Source organism: Vulpes vulpes, chromosome 2 (genome assembly GCF_048418805.1).
Source record: "Vulpes vulpes isolate BD-2025 chromosome 2, VulVul3, whole genome shotgun sequence".
Classification (NCBI taxonomy): Eukaryota; Metazoa; Chordata; class Mammalia; order Carnivora; family Canidae; genus Vulpes; species Vulpes vulpes.
In genome coordinates, this window is record NC_132781.1 from 34,095,708 (window position 1) to 34,121,686 (window position 25,979).

Here is a 25,979-nt window from a genome sequence, read left to right on the forward strand (position 1 = left end):
AATCATAATTTTTAAGGAAAATATGACTACTCAAAAGTGTTTATGTACTTATTTTTTAAATATAAATATTACTGTTCTTGGATTTCTGTGAATTAAAACTCAAGAAAAAAGGAACAGACTAAAAATTTACATAGAATTTTTTGGTCCAGAAAAAACTAGTAATTAATTGATTCAGTGCTAAGTGTAGAACTTCATTTTTTAGATTTTATTTAAGCAAATAATTGCATATAGGGAGAAATGTAGCTTAGATTCATGAATATATTTTTCATATTAATCTGCAACAGAAAGCTTTATTTTAAATCACTTTTTATCTTGATAGCAATAACTCTTTAATGCTTTATTTTCATTATTGCATCCTGTGCACATTTGTCTTTGAACCACAAATTCTTTTTTTTTTTTAAACTTTATTTGAGAGCTCATAAGCACACAAGTGTGGGGAGAGGGACAGAGGAAGAAGGAGAAAGAGAATCTTTTCTTTTTAAAGATTTAATTTAGAGTAGCCCCAGTGGCTCAGCAGTTTAGTGCCACCTTCAGCCCAGGGCGTGATCCTGGAGTCCCAGGATTGAGTCCCACGTCAGGCTCCCTGCATGGAGCCTGCTTCTCCCTCTGCCTCTCTCTCTAAGTCTCTCATTAATAAATGAATAAAATCTTTTAAAAAATTGTTTTAAAAGAATAAAATAAAGATTTTATTTATTTGAGAGAGTGAGCAAGAGAGAGCACAAGCAGGGGGAGGGACAGAGACAGAAGGAGAAGCAGAGTGCCCAGTGAGCAGGGAGACCAATTCAAGGCTTGATCCTGGGATTCCAGGATCATGACCTGAACTGAAGGCAGAGGCTGAACTGACTGACCTACCAAGGCACCCTGGAGAAAGAATCTTTAGCAGGGAGCAGACTCCCCACTGAATGTGGAGTCTGACATGGGATTCAATCTCACAACCCCAAGATCACGTCCTGAAGTCAAGATGCTTAACTGACTGAGTCACCCAGGTGCCCATGAACCACAAATTCTTTTACCTTATAATTTAAAAAGGCTCTCATATCTACCGAGACCACTTTATGTGTATGTGTATAGAAAGAGTGTGAAAGAATAAAATGTATATTTTCTACATATGTAACATATAATTTCATGTTATATTATTCATAATACTGTATGTTAAAATTTTTTAATATATCTTATTATTCTATAAAATTTTATTCTACATATATTGTATTTTTCATCATAATAACTAATGGCTAGTACATTTTAAGGGCTGATTCTAAGCTGAGTACTTTTTACGAGTTGACTGATTTAAACCTTACAATATTCCCAGAATGGAGGTTCTGAAGATATTTGATTTCCATTTTATAGATTAGGAAAGCAAGACTCAGAAGATACGTGGCAGAGGCCAGAACCAGAACCAGAACATCTAGCTCTAGAAGTTATGCTATGGCCACTGTGTCTACAGTATGCTTTACCCCTGTGTGTTAGAGTAACATGTTAAGGATGTCCAGGGTTTAGCTCTGACACCTCATGAGAACTTTGGAAATTATTGTTAGAGTTTATTGACATATTTGATTATATTTAGAATTTTGAACTTTGGACCTGATGTCCCAGGAATTTATATTTTTAATAAACTCCCTAATTAGTTCTTATGCATACCCCTTGCCTTGGCATTCATGTGCACTTGGGAACCATTGTATCTAAGCTTTTATCACACATCTAATATTAATCCCTTTTAACCTATGTGATTATTATTATAATATTTCAAAATAAAGATACAAAATAACACAAAAGCTACCATAGAAAAACTTGCTTTAAAAGAAAAACTCACTGGGGCTCCTGGGTGACTCAGCAGGTTAAGCATCTGCATTTGGCTCAGGTCATGATCGCAGGATCCTGGGATTGAGCCTCACATCAGGCTCCTTGTTCAGCGGGGAGTCTGTTTCTCCCTGTCTCTAACCCTCCTCCCTACTTGTGCTCTCTCACTCTCTCTCTCAAGTAAATAAATAAAATCTTAAAAAGAAAAGAAAAACTCACTGATAGTGGTTCCACAGCTTTATTTATTATCTTTGGGAAAGGTAAGTGAGGTAATTACTTCACCAACTGTTTTCAACTAAGTAAAAAAAGTAGTATTCTCAAATTATGCAAAAAGGAATAGGGCACAGGAAGTTTTTTGTCACAGGCTATAACATTCTTACAATTGAGAATATAGACAAAATCAGAACAAAGCCAGAAATCATATGGTTTCTAGGGGCTAGTGTTGGGGGAGAAGACTGACTACCAAAGGACACCAGGGAACTTTTTGTAGTAATGGAAATGTTCTATATCTTGATTTGTTGTGGTTATATAGTTGAATATATTAGTCAAAATTCATTGAACTATAGACCTAAAAAAAAAAAAACAGACTCTTACTATATGTAAATTATACCCCAGTAAATCTGATTTTTTTTTAAAAAAGCAAGCCTGTGATGCCTGGTGGCTTAGTGGTTGAGCATCTGCCTTTGGCTCAGGTTGTGATCTCAGGGTCCTGGGATCGAGTCCCACATCAGGCTCCCCAGATCCCGCATCAGGCTCCCCACAGGGAGCCTGCTTTTCCCTCTGCCTATGTCTCTGCCTCTCTCTCTGTCTCATGAATAAATAAAATTTTAAAATAATAAAGCTAGCCATGAAGAAATTCTGAGAAGTATTATTTTTTCAAATTACCAACTGCAACTTGAAATATTTAGACAGATTCTTTTTTTTTTTTTAATTTTATTTATTTATTCATGAGAAACACAGAAAGAGAGGCAGAGACACAGGCAGAGGGAGGAAAAGCAGACTCCATGCAAGGAACCCGATGTGGGACTCAATCCCAGGAATCCGGGATCAAGCCCTGTGCCAAAGGCAGACAGACACTCAACCGCTGACCCACCCAGGCGTCCCAGTTAGATAGATTCTTGTTCTTTAAAAGCTAAGATTTTGGGGGGCACTTCAGTGGCTCAGTAAGTTGAACATCCAACTTTTGATTTCAGCTGAGGTCATGCTCTCTCAGGGTCATGAGATTGCACATTGGGCTCCACGCTGGATATGGAGCCTGCTTAAGGAACCCGATGTGGGACTCAATCCCAGGAATCGGGGATCAAGCCCTGTGCCAAAGGCAGACAGACACTCAACCGCTGACCCACTCAGACGTCCCAGTTAGATAGATTCTTGTTCTTTAAAAGCTAAGATTTTGGGGGGCACTTCAGTGGCTCAGTAAGTTGAACATCCAACTTTTGATTTCAGCTGAGGTCATGCTCTCTCAGGGTCATGAGATTGCACATTGGGCTCCACGCTGGATATGGAGCCTGCTTAAGGTTCTCTCTCTCCCCCTCCCTCTGCCCCTTCTCTCCCTCTCTTTCTAATATAAATAAAAGCTAAGATTTCTCTATGTATAGTAATTAAGATACTGTTAAAATGATATGTATATTGATAATTCCTTTTTCCTTAATATTTCTCACCAGAGGTTTCTCTTATTTGTTTTATAGGGTCCACATATAGCTTCAGTTACATTAGCTGCTTATGAATGCAATTCAGTTAATTTCCCTGAACCACCCTATCCTGATCAGATTATTTGTCCAGATGAAGATGGCATTGAAGGAACCATTTCTTTATGGAGCATCATCTCAAAAGTTAGAATTGAGGCCTGCATGTGGGTAAGATGTCTGTTTTCATCTTTGTCTAAAATTAACCTCACAATCTTGATACTTTGTTGTACTTCATTGAAATTGAGTCCAGATATATATTCACATAGCAAGTCAGTAGATAATTCATGAAGTCACCAATTATCTGCTTCCAGGTAAGAGAAACCCTTTACAGCTTCCCCTATTCATGAAGAACATTCATAAGGAAGGCATGAAGCCATAGGTACCACAAAGCAAGGGGTGCCAAGTAGACAACAGGAAGGAAAAGGAGTACAGATAATGCAACTATACTACTTTGCAAAATTTTACCAATGTTTGTATATTTGACAAGCACATAGCAAGTGGCTATATCTCAGTCCCAGATTGGTAAACATTTTATGTCTCTCTCCTATATTCAGATACTCTGTGTTTATTCTTAGGAGGCTTATTTCATTTTCTGAGTTGTTAATAATACTAAAGTAAGGTCAGATATTTCTTAATAAACCAAATTTTACTATAGTGGAGATATCAGACTATATGGTGATCTTTTAGTTGTACCAGTTATTCTTTTTATGGTTTGCTTAAATATATTTTGGGAAGCTTTTGGACTGTATGTTCAGTGGCAGATTATTTTAATCCTTACAAAGCATTCTTTTCTTTTTTCTTTATTCCTATATTTATTCAAATGTGCATCATTGAGAAATAGTTCCTATGCTAAAAACTTTCTTTTATCATTTGGACTCATTTAGTTATATGTTCCTGGTAACTTTTTTCCCCTAACAGTGTCTTATAAAGTAAAACATATGAAACAGATCACTTAAAAATCTTAACTAAAATGAGCATGAATATCATACCCACAGAAGAGGAAGATTTTTCAAATATATTTATTTAAATGTTAGTAAGTATGTTTGATGTGTTTTTTTTTTCAAACTATTGTCTTTTATTTTATTTTTTATTTATTTTTATTTTTTTAGAATTTTTTAAAGATTTTTATTTATTTATTCATAGAGACAGAGAGAGAGAGAGAGAGAGAGAGAGAGAGAGAGGCAGAGACACAGGCAGAGGGAAAAGCAGCTCCATGCAGGGAGCCCGACGTGGGACTCGATCCCAGGTCTCCAGGATCACACCCTGGGCTGCAGGCGGCGCTAAACTGCTGCACCACCGGGGCTGCCCTGTCTTTGATTTTAATATAAGTTATTTGTCTGTTGTAGTATATATACTATAACCTAATATGTTTGTTTTAAAAGAATTATAAGGAAAATGCCATATGTTGAATTCGTTGAATGTGAAAGACAGGAAAAATTGTCGTATTTCCTGTTACTCTTTTATAAACACTGGAAACAAGATCATTGTACTAGCTGTGTATGTTTTATAAATTTGACCATTAATCTTTTGATGAAAAATTATTATTAAAATAACAAAAGATACTTGGATCATGCTAGAAAGAAATCATGTATATAGATTTTGGTTTTCTATTTTCCTTCTGTTATTTCACAAATGATTTACATGGCTGGATTAATGCTAATGCCAACAAAGAAAAGCTTCCATTGGAGCTGGCAGTGATAATTGCCTCCTCCAGCTCCCATAGTTCATATTGTCTGAAGAGCTCATTTGGCCTGGCTCCATGCATGCCTAAAATTAGTTAACTTGGCTGGTGTAGAAGCTTGTTTTCCCAAACAAATTTTAAGCTGCTAAAAAATATAGATTGTTCCTTAAATTTATTATCCTCACAACAATCAGCATTAGGCTTTGCACATAGTACAAGAATGTTGATAAATATTAATTGGCTGAGTGCTCCTCATACTTCCTTTTTTGAAAGTATTTTTTGTGATGTATAAAGTATAGCACATATCAAGTTATGTTTAAATTGGTTCCTTTTGTTCTCGACGTTTATATAGATAGTCCTTTCAACAAAAGGTACTGGGAAAACAATATTCACATGCAAAAGAATGAATTTGCGTCCTTACCTTGTGCCTTACATAAAAATTAAAATGCATCGAAGACCTAAACTTATGAACTAAAACTATAAAACTCTTAGAGGAAAATGTAGAGAAAAATCTGTGTGATGTCACATTTAGCAGTGGTTTCTTAAATATGACCCCAAAAGCATAGGCAACAAGAAAAAAAAATAGATAAATTGAACTTCACTAAAATTAAAATATATTATACATCAAAGGACATTAATAAGAGAGTGAAAAGACAACCCTACAGAATAGGAGAAGATGTTCATAAATCATATATCTGATAAACATTTAATATCCAAAATCTTTGAAGGACTTCTGCAACTCAACAACATAAGATAAACAACCCAATATTTAAAATGGGCAAAGAAGTTGAGTAGACTTTTCTCCAAAGAAGATATACAAATGGCCAGTAAGTGTACAGATTGTCAGCATCATTTAGTCATTGGGGAAGTGCAAATCCAAACCACAAAGAAATATCCCTTTACACACATTAGGATGGCTGCTATTTCTTTAAAAAGAAAACAAGTGTTAGGATGTGGAGAGATTGGAACTCTCGTAGATTGTTGGGGAGAATGTAAAGTGATTCAGCTGCTGGAGAAAAGAGTTGAATGGAATTTCAAAAATTTAAAACATAGATTTACCATTTGACCCTCCTCTAATTCTGCTCCTACATAGATACCCACAAAGAACTGAAAACTAGGACTCCAGTATAATAAGTATAGATACTTGTACTTCACTTTCATCAGCATTATTCACATTTTCAGAAAGGTGGAAACAACACAGTGTCCCTCAGCAGACAAATGGGTAAACAAAATGTAGGTGACCATACACTGCCAAGGCCTGGCTAGGGGCTGCTTTCTGCTGCTTGGGCATCTTGTCCAAAGCTAAGGCCTTAGGCTTGGTCTCTTCCAGGTTACATGGCACTCAGTTTCTGAATGCCTATAGGAAGGAGCTCTTTGACAAGACCAAAGAACACCACTTCTTACATAGCCTGGCTTTGTTAGGGGTGCCCCATTGCAGAAAGGCCCTCTGGGCCAGGATACTCCTAGCCTCTGGAAGTACCGTATTCTGCAACAGCTTTTACTGCCAGGCTCAAAGTGGAGACCCCAGCATCCAGACTTGGGCTTCTGTGGGAAGGAGCCTGCTAATTTTGGGATGGCTTGCTTTGGATCTTTGAGCTTCCTTGTATTTGATGTCTAGGTACTTCTCTGACAGTTGGAGCAGGGAGGGAAGGGAATTAAAAGAGAAAGGAAAAAAAAAAAGGTAATATATACATATAATTGAATATTACTCATCCATAAAAAGGAATAGAGTTTTGGGCAGCCCAGGAGGCTCAGCAGTTTAACACCGCCTTCAGCCCAGGGCCTGATCCTGGGGACCTGAGATCAAGTCCCACGTTGGGCTTCCTGCATGGTGGCTGCTTCTCCCTCTGCCTGTGTCTCTGCCTCTCTCTCTCTCTCTCTCTCTGTGTGTGTCTCTCATGAATAAATTTTAAAAATCTTTTTAAAAAATGGAATAGAGTTTTGATTTGTGCTATAATATGGATGAACCTTGAAAACATTATGTTAAATGAAATAAGCCATTACATAGAAAGACAGATATTATATGATTCCATTTATGTGAATTGTATAGAAGAGTGAAATTCATAGAGACAAGAAGTAGATTTGATGTTACCAGAGTTGTGGGAATGAGAAGTTAATGCTTAAGAGGTGCAGAGTTTCTGTTTGGGTGATGAAAAATACTGTAAATAATAATAATGATGGCTGCACAATATTGTGAATGCAGTTAATGCCACTTAGTTTTATATTTTAAAATGGTTAAATGGAACCCAGTCATAAAAAAGCTCATGCTACTGAGGTTGAGAAACCTAATTAGAATGTGTGGGTCTTAATTCTTGTACTTTACCCTTCTATAAATGTGATCCCATTTATGTTCATATTCAACTGTTTTTTTAAGAGAATGTCTTGCTTGATTTAAAATTTATATCTTATTTGAAATTTTTATCTAATTTGTACTTATGAGCAAAGTAAAATGTCTTTACAGACTTCACTGTCATTACAAATGTACTGAATCAGTAAAATTATTAAAATATGAAGTACTTCCAATGGTAAGATAAAAGACTTGGGTTAACCCTCAGTTTGAACTTATTCCTATGGGTCTTTGAAACAAGCTGAAATGAATTGTTTGATATTGCTGATCATTAGTTACTTTTTTTCATTTGCATCTTTTGATCTTCCCCAGTTTAGATGTATCACCAATGCATGGCTTCACAAATTTTTTACTCTTGAATTCCAATAACAGTTATTATGTATCCAAGCACCTTAGATTCAGAGTGAACAGAACTGAACAGTTTCTATCCTCACAGAGTTTTACATTCTAGTGAGGGAAATAATTATGAAAAAAAAAGTATAATTGAGCATCATGGGAAAATTATGTATATAAATATGAAGGAGAATACTGAATAACAAAAATTTCCCCTAGTGTGTGATTCAGGGAGGATTTCCATGAAGAAGCAGTGTATCAGGGATCCCTGGGTGGCGCAGCGGTTTAGCGCCTGCCTTTGGCCCAGGGCACGATCCTGGAGACCCGGGATCGAATCCCACGTCGGGCTCCCGGTGCATGGAGCCTGCTTCTCCCTCTGCCTGTGTCTCTGCCTCTCTCTCTCTCTCTGTGTGACTATCATAAATAAATAAAAATTGAAAAAAAAAAAAAGCAGTGTATCAGTTCAGATCTAGGAATGATAAGGAGTAAAGTAGAACAGCAGGGCAGGGGAGAAAAAGAGCATGTGTGTTGACTTTTAGATAAAAAGCATCACCTTTTAAGGTCATTATTTGTTAAGTTCATGGTTAGAGGATATTTATTGTGGTAAAATATACATAATGTAAGTTTTACCATTTTAACCATTTTTAAAAAGATTTATTTATTCTAGAGCAAGGGATGGGGAGACTAATCTGTATTCTGTCTGCCTCTTTGAATATGTCTAATCTTAGACACCTCATCTAAATGGAATCACATAACACTTGTTTTCCATGTCTGGGTTATTTAACTCAGTGTAATGTGTTCAGGTTTTATCCATGCTGTAGCATTTGTCAGAATTTCATTCCCTCCTGAAGCCATTTTAAAACTGACCTCAAGGGAAACTGGAAGCAAATTTTCTGTTTTATTTGCAAAACAGTCTTGATAATTCTACTAGAATTGGTAAAATAGTTTTTTTAAAACATTGCTGTGTAAGAGCCCTGAATTTCTCAATGGTTTCAAGCTTACCCTCCTAACTTCTGCTTTTAACTTCTGATTTATGTTTGTAATTGGAATATGTTTTGTTTTTAAAAATTATTAATACACAGATTATACAAAACTACCGTAATTTCTGAGAGTCAGCATATATATAATTTTCTCTTTCCATATTTGTATTATTAAACTTATGATTCCCAATGTAGAAAAGCAAAACACTGCTGATTTACTTGTGAATCCGCTTGACAAAACTTTTTAAAAGGATAAAAATTCACGATTTTTCTCCTCCCCAAATCTTTGAATAAAATTGACGCTTGAAAAAGATATTTCCCTCTTGCTTTTGCATGTTTGTGCACGTTAAACTCTTCTCCAATTCAAGAAGCAGAGATTTCAGGGTAATCAATTGATATAGAGCACACGGCTTTAAGAAGAGCATTCTAAATTATCGTTTGACTAAAAACCACTTGCCTCTTTGTTTTGCAATAAGGAAGCCAGATATTTCTTCCCCTTAATTAAACCTAGGCTGGCAGTTTTTAGTGTTCCACAGTTCTGTTTTGGCTTTTTGTTATGATTTTGCAATAATTATAAAATTGTTTTGTAAGAATCATGAAATTATGGGTCTTCAGTATCTGAGATAACTGATTAAAGAAACTTTTATTTCTAGGATATAATGTGTTTTGGGGAACCTGTCTAGATGACTATATTTCTTTTATTTATTTGCATAAAAAAACAAGTATTGACTTATGATCACCATTCTTGTTTCTTGATAATGTGGGAAAACATGAGCAGGATTACACAGTAACAATAAATATGGTCAACCGAGCTGCATAAGATAGTATGCAGCTCTTGATTTTATTTTAATCTATTATTACTTCCTTTTTAATTTTAAGGAAACTCGTCATGAGTTTTTTTTTTTTCATCATGAGTTTGAATCATATGATTGCCTTCAGAACTATTGAACATTTGAGTTAACAGGTTTTAAGAGAAGTTCATGTTTTGAATAAAATGTTGCAATTAACTTTTCTTCCTATTTTTTGTAATGGGAAAAAATTAAGTATACAGAATTATATAATTAATCTAATAATTTCACCCAGCCTCAGCTAATATTAATTCCTGGCTAGTATTGATTATCTATATCCTTTGTCACTTGGTTGTCAATTATCTTGAAGCATATCGTATATACCATGTCACATTTCATCTGTAAATGTATCAACCTTAGACTTAAAAAAACATTATCACACCCAAGAGAAATTAGGAATAGTCTTTTCAAATCCATTACTCCATTAATGTTCAGGTTTTTTTATTGCGTTTATTTCCTTGTTTTTCATTGCGTTTATTTCCTTGTTTTTCATTTCAAATTTGTTTGTTATTGATACTGGGTTGTTTGTCAAATATAGTTTCCCACCATCTGGATTTTACTGATTGTATCCCAATTGGTGTAGTTCAAATACATAAAAAAATTCTGTTCTCTTTGTTTCCTGTGAGTTGATAGATTAGAGGCTTGAAAAAAAAATTTTTTTTTTTACAAAAATACACTTCATAGTCTTGTGTATTTCTACCACAAGGTATAATAATGTCTGATTGTCTTTCTTTTTGTGACATTAGCACCATTGTTACACAAGTCCATTGTTTTATTAGAGGTTATAAACTGGGGGTATTCCAACCACATCAGAAATATTCTGACTAGGGACACCTGGGTGGCTCAGCAGTTGACCGTCACCTTTGGCTCAGGGCATGATCCTGGAGTCCCGGGATCAAGTCCCACACCAGGCTTCCTGCATGCAACCTGCTTCTCCCCTGCCTGTGTCTCTGCCTCTCTCTCTCTCTCTCTCTCTCTCTCTCTCACTCTTTCTCTCTGTGTGTGTGTCTGTCATGAATAAATAAATATTTTTTAAAAATATTCTGACTAGAATATTTTTATAAAGAAAAACTTCTTTTCACCAATTTGGTTACTCTGAGATATCTTTCATATAGGTAAAACAGGATAAGTAAAGGCAAAGATTCTTTGCCTTTATCTGTTTTTTAATTTTTATTTATTTATGTTTATTTTTTAAAGATTTTATTTTATTCATGAGAGACAGAGAGAAAGAGAGAGGCAGAGACCCAGGTAGAGGGAGAAGCAGGCTCCATGAAGGAAGCCTGATGTGGGACTCAATCCCGGGACCCTGGGATCATGCCCCAAGCCAAAGGCAGACGCTCAACTGCTGAGCCACCCAGGCGTCCCTCTACCTGTTTTTTTAAATAATAAATTGGTTCTCTCATATTCTCCAAAGTTGACTAATGTTAACTTTTTTTTGTTTAGTAAATATGATTTGTGTTTTATTCATATGTCCTTCAATGTATATGTCTCTCCTCCCTCCCATCTCTCTCTCTCTCTCTCTCTCTCTCTCTCTCTCTATTAAGTATAGCCTGATTCTTTTGGCGCTTAAGGATATTCTTTTTCAGAACTCTTGCTTCACATATGGATAATGAAGTTTCATATGGAGATTGTTGATTCCACGTGTAAAAATATAGCACAAAATGTTAGAATTTGATAATGTTCTTTGGGGATTCTTTTCAAGGCATTTGAGGACATAGTTATAGTACAGAGAAAATAGACCTAAAATTGCTGCTGAGAACTATGAAAGCTTTTTCATTCACTATGACTCAAGGCAGAGAAGGATGGTTCAAATTTGTGAATTTTCCTGGAGACTGTGTACCTTTTACATTATTATCTATCTTTTATTTAAGCCTTTTAAGTCCAAATTAAGTTCCTGATTCTCTTACCTTGTTTTCATCCTTATGTCCTGAGTTGATTGAAAAAAAATTCTCTTCAAAAACAAGAATCCACAAAGTGACTGAAACATGAGTCACTCAATGTCCTGAGGAAATAAACACTTTTTCCTGTGGTGAAAATTTATCTGTCCTAATGTTGAGTTTTCAAGGGGCTTCCTGACCATGATTTGTTAAAAGTTTTAACTCTGCACAAAAAAAAAGTTGAGATTAAAGCAACACCCTAAACACCAGAAGATTTTCCAGAAAAAAATGTTTTATTTTTTTTTGAAAAAAATTTTTTTAATATTTTATCTAACAGTTCTATTAGTGAATACTCATTACCAAATCATTTGAAAATTTGAAAAGGGGAAAATTGGCAGAAATAACAGTATAAGTAGAGATGCTAGAGAACTAACATTTAGTGTTTGCAATACACCAGATGTTATCTAAGATTTTAATGTATATTAACTTGTCTGACATTGCATAGATCAATATAAGGGCCAGGATTCACACTTATGTTCTCTTGATTATGTAGTATATGCTTTCCTCCCTAACACATACATCTTACCATGCTTTTGGTGATGTAGAAAAATATAGATTTGTTCTGTGTAGTGTCATTGTGTTGGCAACAGAATCTCATGTGAATATTTTGTTTTTTTTACATAGGGTATCGGTACAGCAATTGGAGAGCTGCCTCCATATTTCATGGCCAGGGCAGCTCGCCTCTCAGGTGCTGAACCAGATGATGAAGAGTATCAGGAATTCGAAGAAATGCTGGAACACGCAGAGACTGCACAAGTAAGAACAGTAGGAAAAAAACAAACAAAAAAAACAGAATACCTTAATTATCCTTAAAGAATTTATGGCTAAGGTGAAATTGTTAATAGTTACTTTGAAGAAGAAAATTACCAGTGTAAAAATAGAAAATACAGGGTTTGGGATAGAATATTCAGAAAAGCTGAAGTATAAAAGTGATTATAATCTTGATTTTAGAATAGAGAGATACAGAAAGTCCACAAGACAACTCACATTAAGCTGAAACACCTGGCCAGAAAGTAGGGTAAGTTGATGTTGCCAATGAAGTTAAGGAACTGAAACATTTCTTTATCCATTATGTGTTTTTAAGTATTACCAAGCAGACCACTAACAAAATAAAAAGGACAAGTAGATGGGTCAGGTTATGAGTCCAAAATAGTAGAACTTGTAAATTAAGTTTTTGAGAATAACATCAAAATAGTTTGCCATGTTAGGGCAGCCCGGGTGGCTCAGCGGTTTAGCGCCGCCTTCAGCCCAGGGCGTGATCCTGGAGACCCAAGATCTAGTCCCACGTCAGGCTTCCTGCATGGAACCTGCTTCTTCCTCTGCCTGTGTCTCTCATGAATAAATAAATAAAATCTTAAAAAAAAAAAAAAAAAAAAAGTTTGCCATGTTAGAGGAAATTATTTGGAATTCCTAATTAAGAAAGGACAATTACAAGGTCAGCTCAGTTGGTAGAACATGCATCTCTTGATCTCAGGGTCATGAGTTCAGGCCCATGTTGAGAGTAAAGATTACTTTAAAAAAAAAAAAAAAGATTTTTTGGGACACCAGGTTGGCTCAGTCAGTAGAGACTGTGATTCTTGATCTTGGGGTCATCAATTTGAGCCCCACATTGGGCATAGAAATTAACTTTTAAAAAAATTGAGCAACTGGAGTGGCTCAGTCAGTTGGGCATCTGCCTCGGCTTGAGTCATAATCCCACGGTCCTGGGATAGAGCCCTGTATCGTGTGTGTGTGTGTGTGTGTGTGTGTGTGTGTAAGTATATTATTAAGAAAGAAAGGACAATGTAATAAACTAATCCTTTAACAGTGAGGGGGAAGAAAGGCTGTGGCCTTTATACCTGAATATAAATTATGTATCAACTTGTATCTTAATGTTATAAAATAGGTATTTTATTCTTTGGTAGGAAAATTACTAAGAATATTATTAACTGATTGAGTCTCCATCTTAGGAATGATAGTAGAAATCAACATAGTCAAAAATAAAAAGGTTATAAAAGATTTTTGAAATATTATATATAAAATAGATCTCCCTTCCCAGTGAAATGAAATGGAAAAGTTGTCTTACTGGGATGCCTGGGTGGCTCAGCACTTGAGCCATCTGCCTTAGGCTCAGGGCATGATCCCAGAGTTCCAGGATCAAGTCCCATGTCAGGCTCCCTGCAAGGAGCCTGCTTCTCCCTCTGCCTATGTCTCTGCCTTCTCTCTATTTCTCTCATAAATAAATAAATAAAGTCTTAAAAAATAATAATAATAATTTGTGAAAAGTTGTCTTACTGTTTTGTGTGTGTTTTTTTTTTTTTTCTGTTTTGTGTTTTTAAGTGTGTGTACCCACGTGAGCAGACACACATTTTTATTAGGAATGAGTTCATAGTTTTCTTCTGAGTGGAACCTGAGGCTCAAAAAAACCATTACCCTTGAGGGGGAAGAAAATATATATTTTAATGACAGATGGGCTTTTTAAAAAGGCATTATTAGGGGCAGCCCGGGTGGCTCAGCGGTTTAGCACCACCTTCAGCCCAGGGTGTGATCCTAGAGACCTGGGATCGAGTTCCACATCAGGATCTCTGCATGGAGCCTGCTTCTCCCTCTGCCTGTGTCTCTGCCTCTCTCTCTCTCTCTCTCTCTCTTTCTCTCTCTCTCATGAAAAAATAAATAAAATCTTAAAAAAAAAAGAAAAATTTCAAATATGAATATAGAATAGCCAAATAACCAAACATAAAACAAATGAATCAGAGAGATTTGAGCATCTGCTCTGTGTAAAAAGAGACAAGTTGGCCTTGGTATTTGCTTTGCCTTATCTATCAACCAGGTATTATGACTCTTTTCCTCACAACATAATGCTTATATTAATGCTAATAGTTGTTACTAATATAAAACATTTTTTAAATTATTTTAATGCCTTTTAAAATCCAATATCTAATCTAACCCTTATATGGAAAGGTACCTTTCTTCTAATTTTATTGAAAACTTCAGATCTAGAAGTTGTTACCTCCCTAATTTTACACACTTAGAAGTAGAGCTAGAACCAGAACTCAGAATGCCATTGAAACCAGCTACTGAAACCATGTTCATCTGTAGACTAAATGGCTAAGTATCTTCAGTAGTAACAACTGATACATCTGGAATTGTGGCAATAATAATGTATGTCATTTAACATCTCAAAAACTCCTCTTTCCATCTATATATTAAATGAGCAAACTGAAAGTAGAATAAGCCTAGGATCCTTGCAGTTTAAAATTTTTATGCTATGGATTGGATGCCAAATAGGCATAAGTATTGTTTTCTGTTAAGTCAACTAATATACTATTTTTGTTTTCCTTTTTTTTTTTTAACTTTTTGTTTTGGAATTAACAGTTTTTCATTTGCATAGTTTTTTCAATTTCTTCTCTCCATTCTACCAGCTCTGCAAAACACTTTGTTTCTTTCTTTTTCTTTTTTTAATATTTTATTTATTTATTCATGAGAGACACAGAGAGAGAGGCAGAGACATAGGCAGAGGGAAAAGCAGGCTCCATCCAGGGAGCCTGATGTGGGACTCAATCCCGGGACTCCAGGATCACACCCTGAGCCAAAGGCAGACGCTCAACCACTGAGCCATCCAGACGTCCCTGCAAAACACCTTTCTTTATCACTTTCCACTTGGTGAAACCTATAAAATATTATCAGTTCTGTCTTCTTTCTTGAGAGTCCTCACTCAGGAGCTAGCGCCCTGTGCACACTGTAATCTGGACTATATTCTCTTGGATTCCCTTTGCGCAGTTACTGCTTTTACAGTTTGGATCTCTTGTCTTCTTTTGTTTTTGCTCTTTCTTCCTTTTTTTTTTTTTTTGTAATTTCTACTCCCAACATGAGGCTCAACCTCACGACCAAGAGTTGCAGACTCTTCCAAGTGAAGCAGCCAGGTGCCACTTGTTTTCTTCTTTCTTAATTTACTCCCTCATTTTAGTTGAACACATTCTACCAAAGCTTCCTGAGAAAGATTGAGTGGATGGAAATTCTGAAAATACTGTGTCCTTTACTCACACTTAATAACTGAATGTAGTATTCTAAGTTGAAAATCATTGTTTTAACTTAGAATTTGGAAGTCATTGCTCAATTATCTTTAGACCTCTGATGTTGATATTGTTGGAGCTAATGCCATCCTGACTCTTCTTCATAGATAGTCTTTTTAGTTTATTTTATTTTCTTCTCTATATACTGTTAGATTCATTATCTGAGGTATGGGTCTTTAAAATTTTAAAGTTTTATTCTAAGCACTCAGAAGCTTGTCAATCTAGAGTCCATTTGGGGAAATGTTCTTGTATTTTTTTCTGTGTCTATTCACCTTTTTAGTCTCTATTTTTGCTTTCTGTAATTCTCATTATTTTGGTGATGGGCCTCCAACATTCATCCTTTTAAATTTTTTTGATAATTTTGCTTCTAATATTTATCACATTCTACTTTACATGCACAGTCTTTATCTTTTAACTCTAATATTAAAATGGTTTTCCACTGTCATATTTATTTTCAAAAAGTAATTTTTACTATATTTCCAAGAAATGATTTCTTGTCTTTTTTTAAGATTTATTAATTTGTTTTTGAGAGAGAGAGCATGCATGAGTATGAGCACTGAGGGGAGGGGCAGAGGGAAAATGAGAGAGAATCTCAAGCAGACTCTACTGAGCATGGAGCCCAACTCAGGGCTCAGTCTCATGACCCTGAGATCATGACTTGAGCCAAAATCAAGAGTCACACACTTAACTGACTGAGCTATCTGGGCACCCCAGTTTCTTTTGTTTTTAAAGATACCCCAGTTTCTTTTTTTTTTTTCTTTTTTTTTTTAAATTTTTTTATTTATTTATGACAGTCTCACATACACACACACAGAGAGAGAGAGAGAGAGAGAGAGGCAGAGACACAGGCAGAGGGAGAAGCAGGCTCCATGCACTGGGAGCCCGACGTGGGATTCGATCCTGGGTCTTCAGGATTGTGCCCTGGGCCAAAGGCAGGCGCCAAACCACTGCGCCACCCAGGGATCCGATACCCCAGTTTCTTTGGTTTCTTCAGTTTTTTTTGTTACTCCAGGCATTGTTTCTGTTTTTTTCCTTTGTTCTGCTTCCTGTTGGAAGCTTTCCTCCAACCTGTGATCCTTATTTTTCTGTTTATATGTAAGAATAAGGCACTTAAAAGTTGAATGGAAGCTATGTGTGTGGAAGCAAGTTGTAGGAGTGGCAGGCCATCTTATTTATTGGAACCTCCATATATCAGTTTCTGTGGCTCTTTCATTTGGGATAGTTCATTTTCTCTAGTGATGGACTCTCCAATTTTTTGCTCGGGGAATATAAACTTTGTCGCTAACATTGTAAAACGAGGCTATAGAAGTGGGGTTAAAGATGACCATTTACCATATAGACTTACCATTTAACTCGTTAGTGTTCAGTCTAGATACCTACACAAACATGTCTTGAGCCCAGAACCTTTTGGTTCACTTTATCTAGAGACTATACTTGATGTCTTTTATGGGACTAGGAGGAATTATCTGGCTGTGCTAAGTAGTGAGGGGACTTGGGAGTCTACTTATACAGTCTCCTTGGGGACTCAGTTGGTTGAAATGTCTGACTCTTGATTTTGTCTGAGATCACGAGCTCAGGGTCATAAGATTGAGCCCTGCATCAGGCTCTGCACTTAGCAAGGAATCTGCTTTTCTCTCTCTCCCTCAGCCCCTCTCACCAATGGCGCTCCCTCACTAAAATAAATAATCTTTAAAGAAAAAATACAGTCTCTCTGGTTTTAGTCCTACCTCAGCCTCTCCTGCATTTCAGCCGAAAATCCTTTTTGGAGTTATGTAATATGAATCACTTTGCTTCTCTTTCAAATCCTTCACTGTAGGTTCTCAGGTATAATATTTTTTCCATCATTCCTTACCTTCATTAATGTTCATTTCATCAAAGACAGAGTTCATGTTTCTATTTTTTTTGTTTTGGGGGCTTATTATTAAGATAGGAGGTGTTCCAGCTATCTCTTGCTGAGTAACAAACTATGCCAATATTAAGTGTTGTTTTTTTTTTTATTATTCATGAAAGACACACAGAGAGAGAGAGAGAGAGGCAGAGACACAGGGAGAGGGAGAAGCAGGCTCCATGCAGGGATCCTGATGTGGAACTCGATCCCGGGTCTCCAGGATCACACCCTGGGCTAAAGGTGGTGCTAAACCGCTGAGCCACCCGGGCTGCCCAGTATTAAGTGGTTTTAAACAAGAACATTTATAGTGCTCACAGATATGAAATTTGTTGAAACGAGTTTGACTGTAAATTAGAGAATTTGCTTTTTTTTTTTAAGATTTTTATTTATTTATTCATGAGAGACACAGAATGAGCAAGAGGCAGAGAGACACAGGCAGAGGGAGAAGCAGGCTCCATGCAGGGAGCCCGATGCAGGACTCGATCCTGGGTCTCCAGAATCACGCCCTGGGCCAAAGGCAGGCGCTAAACCACTGGGATCCCCAGAATTTACTTTTAAGATGGTTTACTTACATGACTGACAAATTGATTCTGGCTGTTGGCTTGGAGTTCAGCTGGACTGTTAGTTTGGGATTTCAAGTTATTCTTCATGGAGATTTTTGGGCTTCCTCATACCATGGCACTTGAGTTACAAAAACATCTGTTCCGAAGGAATTTAGGTGAAAGATATAAGTTTTCTTAGTTGACATAATCTCAGAAATCTCAATCACCTTGCCACATTTTGTAGGCCAAGTAAGTCACTAAAGTTAACCCAAATTCAGAGAGTCAAATTAAATTCCACCTCTTAGTGAGAGGAGTAAGGAAGAATTTGCAGCCTTCTCTAATCTACCACAGGGACAAAGGTCTTATTTGATTATCTTGAAGTGGGAACCTTCCTGTAATATTTTTAATAGGAGGGACACCTGGGTGGCTTAGCAGTTGAGCATCTGCCTTCAGCTCAGGGCATGATCCTGGAGTTCTGTGATCAACTCCCAAACTGGGCTTCCTGCATGGAGCCTGCTTCTCCCTCTGCCTGTGCTTCTGCCTCTCTGTGTCTCTCATGAATAAATAAATAAAATCTTTTAATAATATTTTTTTAATAGGATATACCATTGGCAAACCAGAATTTCTTTATAGGAGGGGAATGGGTTGGTAAATGATCTTGAATGTGTATAATGTAAGTTGTTGAAAAGAATTTAGACAGTGATGCCTGGGTGGCTCGGCAGTTGAGCTTATGCCTTCGGCTCACGGCGTGATTCTGGGGTTCCAGGATTGAGTCCCATATTGGGCTCCCCGTGAGGAGCCTGCTTCTCCCTCTCTCTTTCTGTGTCTCTCATGAATAAATAAATAAAATCTTTAAAAAAAGAAAATAATTTAGGCATATTTCTTTGAATGGGGGAAATGATGAACTTGTCACATATCCAAAAGTTGTCTCTCCTGTGACAAGAGGATATAGTCATGCTGAAACTATAGAGGTAAACTTTGTCTTAGAATTAGTGGGTAGAGGTTTTCTGAGGCCTACAATGGCTCAATGTTGTTAAAACAACTGCCTATCAACTTTAATTGTGTACAAATGGATTGTTATTTCAAAAAGAATGAATGCCTTATCTCTCTCTGTAATATCTTTCATGGATCCATGCACAGCACTTCCTGTGTTGTGTAGAATACTAACTGGATGACTCATTTCATTCTTTACAAGTTTTTGATTCTGGGATTATAAATAATACATTCTGTAAACTTGTTAACATCTAAAAGCTCAATCTCTAAAAACTCAGATCCTCTAGAATTTGATAAAATTAATTATTCTTTTTTTAAGATTTATTCATTCATTCATTCATTCATTCATTCATTCATTCATTCATGAGAGACGGGGGGGGGGGGGGGGCGGAGGGGCAGAGACACAGGCAGAGGGAGAAGCAGGCTCCATGCAGGGAGCCCGACGTGGGGACTTGATCCCGGGTCTCTAGGATCATGACCTCGGCCAAAGGCAGCGCTAAACTGCTGAGCCACCCGGGCTGCCCCAAAGTTAATTATTCTTCATCTTGTATGTATGATTTGAGCTTTTGAAGACTTTTGAGTCTTAAAGATACTTAATCTTTCTTTACCATTAGGGCAGTAATCTTTTTTGTTCATCTATTACAGCCCTGATTATTTTAGTTATTTTTTGACTGGATCTTCTCTAATTCTGCTTTGATGGTTTTGAGTTGTGGAAACCAGCCTGCGCACTGTCTTCTGATGGTTATGAGGTTTGGCTGCTTTTATACTATAAAGCCAATAATTACAATCACTGTTTTAGGATAAGCTATATATTTCTTATTCCTTAACTTTATATTGGCTTATATTGAAAAACCAAGTAAGCAAAGTGTGGGCATTCTTTTTCATGTCCTTAAATCAGAAGTTAAATATTCGGGCAGCCCCCATGGCTCAACGGTTTAGCGCCACCGTCAGTCCAGGGCATGATCCTGGAGACCGGGGATCAAGTCCCCATGTCAGGCTCCCCGCATGGAGCCTGCTTCTCCCTCTGCCTGTGTCTCTGCCTCTCTCTCTCTCTCTGTCTCTCAGGAATAAATAAATAAAATCTTAAAAAAAAAAAAGTTAAATATTCTTTTTTGTATTTTAATACTTTATTTATTTTTTCCTGAGAGATACAGAGAGAAGCAGAGACGGTAGAGGGAGAAACAGGTTCCTTCTCTCCCAGATCATGCCCTGATCCAAAGGCGGACGCTCAATTGCTGAGCAACCCAGGCATCCAAGAAGTTGTTATATATTCTTTATGAATGTTTCATTTAAAATTTCTATGCAGGGAAATCCCTGGGTGGCTCAGCGGTTTGGTGCCTGCCTTTGGCCCAGGGCGTGATCCTGGAGTTCTGGGATTGAGTCCCACATCAGGCTCCCTGCATGGAGCCTGCTTCTCCCTCTGCCTGTGTCTCTGCCTCTCTCTCTAATGAATAAATAAATAAAATCTTTTTAAAAAATAATAAATAAATAAAAATAAAATTTCTACCCAGAATTACAGTTATATGTACTGTCAACCAGTTATACAAACTACAAAATAATTAAATGAAGTAATATGATAAAAAAAACTAATTCTTCATCCCTGACAACTATTGATTTCAATAAAACTATGTATAAGACCCTTAAATGAAGTGCCACAGTACAATTCTGAAGTTGAGATATTTTTCCTGATTTGGCAGGAAGCACATTCAAGAACATATAGTGAATCTCAGAGCCAGCACCCAACCCAGTTTTCTGACATCTAGATTAGTTTTCTGCTTACTGTACAACAACATAGCAACATTTTCCTCTAGGTTAATGCAATAAAAAGTGAAGAACTAAATTAAAATTTGTTTTCTTCTTCTGTATTTGATTTTTCTTTATGGCCTTTCCTTTTTTTTTTTTTTTTTTTTTTTTTTTGACCAGTTTTCATCAGTTCTGTGGTTCATTATAGATTTTAGCATATGTGAGTATAGTTATCCCTGTACTTTTTTTCCCAGGTTTAGACAAGGGGTTGTGTGAGGTTTATAATTTTCATTTATTTATTTTGTGGTTACAGAGGATGGAAGTAGAATAGTTGGAGAGGTGATTATTGCCAGTTTTCCACATTATAAATTATCTGTCAGAGTCCTAATGTTTTAATTCATTTAAAGAAGAGTTTCTAATTATGGCTTAGCAGAAATAAGTTTTTGTTTTTGTTTGTTCTTGCAAACACTGTGGACTGTTACTATGTCCAAGTAAGATCTATTATACCTCAGCTATTTGATACACTTTTGTGACACATTCTCATTTTTGTTTTTAAGGTTTTTCACTATGCAAGTAAATTTGTAACAATTTACAAGGATTTTTTGTCATTTTATTTGCAAACAGTAATCTTAAAAACATTTTTTTATGTTTTCTTTTTTAAGGTTTTATTTATTTATTCATGAGAGACACAGAAAGAGAGTCAGAGACACAGGCAGAGGGAGGAGAAGCAGGTTCCATGTAAGGAGCCCAGTGTGGGTCTTGATCCTGGAAATCTGGGATCACTCCCAGAGCCAAAGGCAGATACTCAACCACTGAGCCACCCAGCCATCCATTTTTATGTTTTCAGTAACAAATTTGTCTTAGAGTCTTTGCTTCTGTTATTTTTCCAAATTTGCATATTTTAAAAGTACATTAATGCTTAAAATAATAGGATTGGAACATTCCAGAAGTAGTAAAAGCAAAAAGTGAAAGCCCACGTGCCTACTTCCCAGAGTAGGATAATAATCACCACATTCTAGACTGTTTTCTTTCCATATATAACTTTTAAAAATAAAAACTAGAATCATACCATAAATATTAGTCTGAAGTTCCTTTTTTCACATGTATGTCATAGACATTTGATACTGGTTTTAAAAATTGTGTTCTTGGGGTACCTAGGTGGCTCAGTTGGTTGGGCATCTGCCTTTCAGCTCAGGTTGTGATCCTGGGACTAGCCCTATGTTAGATTCCCCAGCTATTAGGGGTGTGCTTCTCCCTCTGCCCCTACTCCTGTTCATGCTCTGTCTCTCTCACAAATAAATAAATAAAATCTTTTAAAAAATAAAAAAATAATAATAAAGCTGTGTTCTTATTATGAAGTGACACAGGTCATTGTGGAAAATTTGTCTGTATATTTAAAAATAATTCTTCCATCCTTCAGTCTGTTTTCCTATAAGCATCTATAAGAGTGAATCTGTTTATTGCTTTGTGACTTGTTTTGAATATAAACACATCCTATGGGGATGCCTGGGTAGCTCAGTGTTTAAGCATCTGCCTTCGCCTTTGGCTCAGGGCGTGATCCCAGGTCCAAGTCCAGGGATCGAGTCCCACATTGGGCTCCCCATAGGGAGCCTACCTATGTCTCTCCCTCTGTCTCTGTGTCTATTTATGAATAAATAAATAAAATCTTAAAAAAAAAAAAACTCAGCTGTAGCCGTGAGTTCAGTTGGGTTAATTAATTAGTAAGTAAAAAGTAAAAACATCCTATGGACTTTTTTCAGTGTCATTAAATATTTTCCACATCTTTGCTTTTTATAACAACTTTCTTCCTGGTTATAAAGTATTCTTATCGTATGACATGATGAAAATACAGATAAACAGGGATCCCTGGGTGGTGCAGCGGTTTGGCGCCTGCCTTTGGCCCAGGGCGCGATCCTGGAGACCCGGGATCGAGTCCCACATCCGGCTCCCTGTGCATGGAGCCTGCTTCTCCCTCTGCCTGTGTCTCTGCCTCTCTCTCTCTCTGTGTGACTATCATAAATAAATAAAAATTAAAAAAAAAAGAAAAGAAAAGAAAATCCAGATAAACAAAAAAAAAGAAAGAAGAAAACTTTCATCTAACTGGTTTCTTTACCCAGTTTTTATATTTAGTGTATGTCTCACTTTGTTGTTGATTGATATTTTTAAGGAGATTCCTTTTGTCATGTGCTTCCACTATTTTTTCCATATTGTTTATTCTGAGTGTTCTTATGTTTTACTTCTTGGATAAAGAAGTGTACTTTTTTATTTGATTGACTGATTGATTGATTGATTGATTTTTAAAGATTTTTATTCATCCATTCATGAGATACACAGAGAAAGGCAGAGACACAGGCAAAGGGAGAAGCAGTTTCCATGCAGGGAGCCCTGCGTGGGACTCGAACCTGGGAATCCAGGATCACACCCTGAGCCAAAGGCAGGCACCCCACCACTGAGCCACTTAGGTGTCCCATGTTTACTTTTTTAAAAATTCTAATATCTTAGACTTTTCCTTTTGGAATAATGTCTAAAATTATCTTGCTGAACCCTTATGATTATGTAGTGAATATTCAGCCATATTTCCCTTTAATATTTTTATGGTTTGATTCTTTTACCCTTATATATTTATTAAAATATTTTTATTTATCATATAATATAGAAATCTAACTTTTTCACCTTTAAGTAACTAGCTATGTATATATCATTTCAACATTTTCCCAGTGGTATGGCTATGTTAGTTTTGTCTTACACTTTATTGGTATAAATTGGATATTATTTATTTCTAAATGTTTCTGGTACATAGAAAGATACTAGGTTTTTATTTGTTAAGCTATAACTTTAATGACCTTTTTTTATTTATATCGTATTGGTTGTGATTTAAAATTTTTTTATACTATTCAGTTTCACAAGGATCCAAAAGTTTATCTGACTTTGGTGTTATAATCTCCTCACAGATACATGTATTTTGAAAACCCTCAATTTGATAAGAGCAATAAAATATAGAAAAGTTGAATCAGCTAGCTAGAACAGGGAATTAAGGAGAATGAGTAATATGAATGAATATTTAAATTTTAAGATTGCCTGAAACTGAGGTAGAAAATGTGTTTTTTATTCATTTAGGTAGAGCCCTTTGATAGAATAGGTTTATCAGCAGGAAGAGTGAAAAAAATACTTGGCTTTCAGTGCTTTATCATGTGCTCTCCAACTAGGCTAAAGGGTGTATGTGCTTTTACTAGGAAACTATTACTAGGTAGCAATCTACAGCCAAGTATTTGCTTAAATTCTACTTTTGACTAATGATTAGGTTTTATACTATAGTATTTTGAGAGGAATAAGAGATTATTAATCGATTCATCTGAATTCAGATTCCTTATGGTACCTAATTTATTTTCATGAGTACAGTACTGAGATTAGGCAGTATTTTTCCACTAAGCTGACTTCCTTTTGTTCTTGGCTTTCTATCATGTTTTCACTGATGTCTGTGGGAGGTAGACACGAATAAATGTAGCTTCCTATGACCTTGAACTATTCTGGCATAATTATAAAATTTAAGTCAAGATAGCTGTCTGTATGCTTTATGGACTATTTCATGCAAGGTCTTTTTTATTATTTTATTTAGAGAAAGAGAGAGCACAAATGTGCAAACAGAGGGAAAGGGAGAGAATCTTCAAGCAGATTCTGCACTGAGTGGGGAGCCCAGCATGGGGCTCAATCTCATGACCCTGAGATCACCTGAGCCGAAATCAAAAGTCAGATGTTTAATTGACAAACCCACCCAGGTGCCCCTCATGCAAGGTTTAATTATTCTATTTATGATATTCTTTTTCTTCTTTGTACCTGATTTTTGTTAATGTCACCATCCTCATAATCACAGTCAAAACTGAGTCATCTGACTCTCTCCTTGTTTCCCATATCCAGTCATTCTTCAAGGCCTATGGACTCTATCTCCTCAGTATCTTCATATTTGCCCTCTCTGGTTCAAATCTTTACCACCTCTTCCCTGAACATTTCCAGTGACTTCCTAATAGGTCTCCTCTTTACTAGTTTTTTTTCCTCAAATCTGTTCCTGCAAAAAGCAACAAAAACGACTTTCTGAAAAAATACCTTTAGTCATAAAACTTTGGTGCTCAAAAATCTTCCTAATCCCTGGAAATTGTTTTTCGCTATAACTTTCTTGTGTCCTATTCTACCTTCTTTTAAAACTATTTTTGGGGCAGCCCCGGTGTCTCAGTGGTTTAGCGCCGCCTTCAACCCAAGGCGTGATACTGGAGACCCGGGATCGAGTCCCACTTCGGGCTCCCTGCATGGAGCCTTCCTCTCCTTCTGCCTGTGCCTCTGCCTCTCTCTCTCTCTCTCTCTCTCTCTCTCTCTCTCCCTGTCTCTGTGTCTTTCATGATTAAATAAATAAAATCTTAAAAAAAAAAAAAACCTATTTATAGACTTTTTGGAGTACCTGGCTAGCTCATTCAGTAAAGCATGTGAGTTTTGATCCCAGGCTGGTGAGCCTAAGCCCCTTATTGGGGGATAGAGTTTTCTTTAAAAAAATAAAATAAAATAATAAAATAAATTAAAAAAAAAAAAAAAGGCAGCCAGGGTAGCTCAGCGGTTTATCACCACCTTCAGCCCAGGGCATGATCCTGGAGACCTGGATGGAGTCCCACATCAGGCTCCCTGCATGGAGCCTGCTTCTCCCTCTGCCTGTGTCTCTACCTCTCTCTCTCTCTCTCTCCTCTCTGTGTATTCTCATGAATAAATAAATCTTAAAAAAAATAAAAATAAAAAGTATTTTTAAAAAATAAAACTATGGACTTTTCTTTTCTTTCCCAGGAGTCTGTAAACTGCTTGAGAAGGGAGTACCAAAATTATTTTCAGCAACACTTGCCTAGTCTTGCACATACTACTCATGTGGTAGATACTTTGAATAAACTAAGGAATATCAAGAGAAAAAGCGTACATTACATGAAACATTTTCACTTAATAATCTCACTCCACTGCAAAATAAAATGTAAACTGCAGTGAGTGAACACAGATCATTTTATGTAAGAAAGACTGAATTTTCTACATCTTTGAATTTAATAGGCATCTCAGAACGAGGCTTGAAGGTAATATAGGAAACACCAGTAGTTAAATGACTAATTTTTAAATTCACATTA

At 36.3% G+C, this 25,979-nt stretch overlaps 1 protein-coding gene across 6 annotated transcripts in view; it reads left to right on the forward strand.

Moving 5' to 3' along the window:
- VMP1 (vacuole membrane protein 1) overlaps positions 1-25,979 on the forward strand; it is a 143,327-nt gene that overhangs the window by 52,915 nt on the left and 64,433 nt on the right. For all 6 annotated transcript variants that reach the window (XM_025996047.2, XM_025996048.2, XM_072747623.1 and 3 more), the window contains 2 exons: positions 3,486-3,653; positions 12,236-12,367. In XM_025996047.2, coding sequence (XP_025851832.1) covers positions 3,486-3,653; positions 12,236-12,367 — 300 coding nt within the window. The remainder of the gene's footprint in view (positions 1-3,485; positions 3,654-12,235; positions 12,368-25,979) is intronic.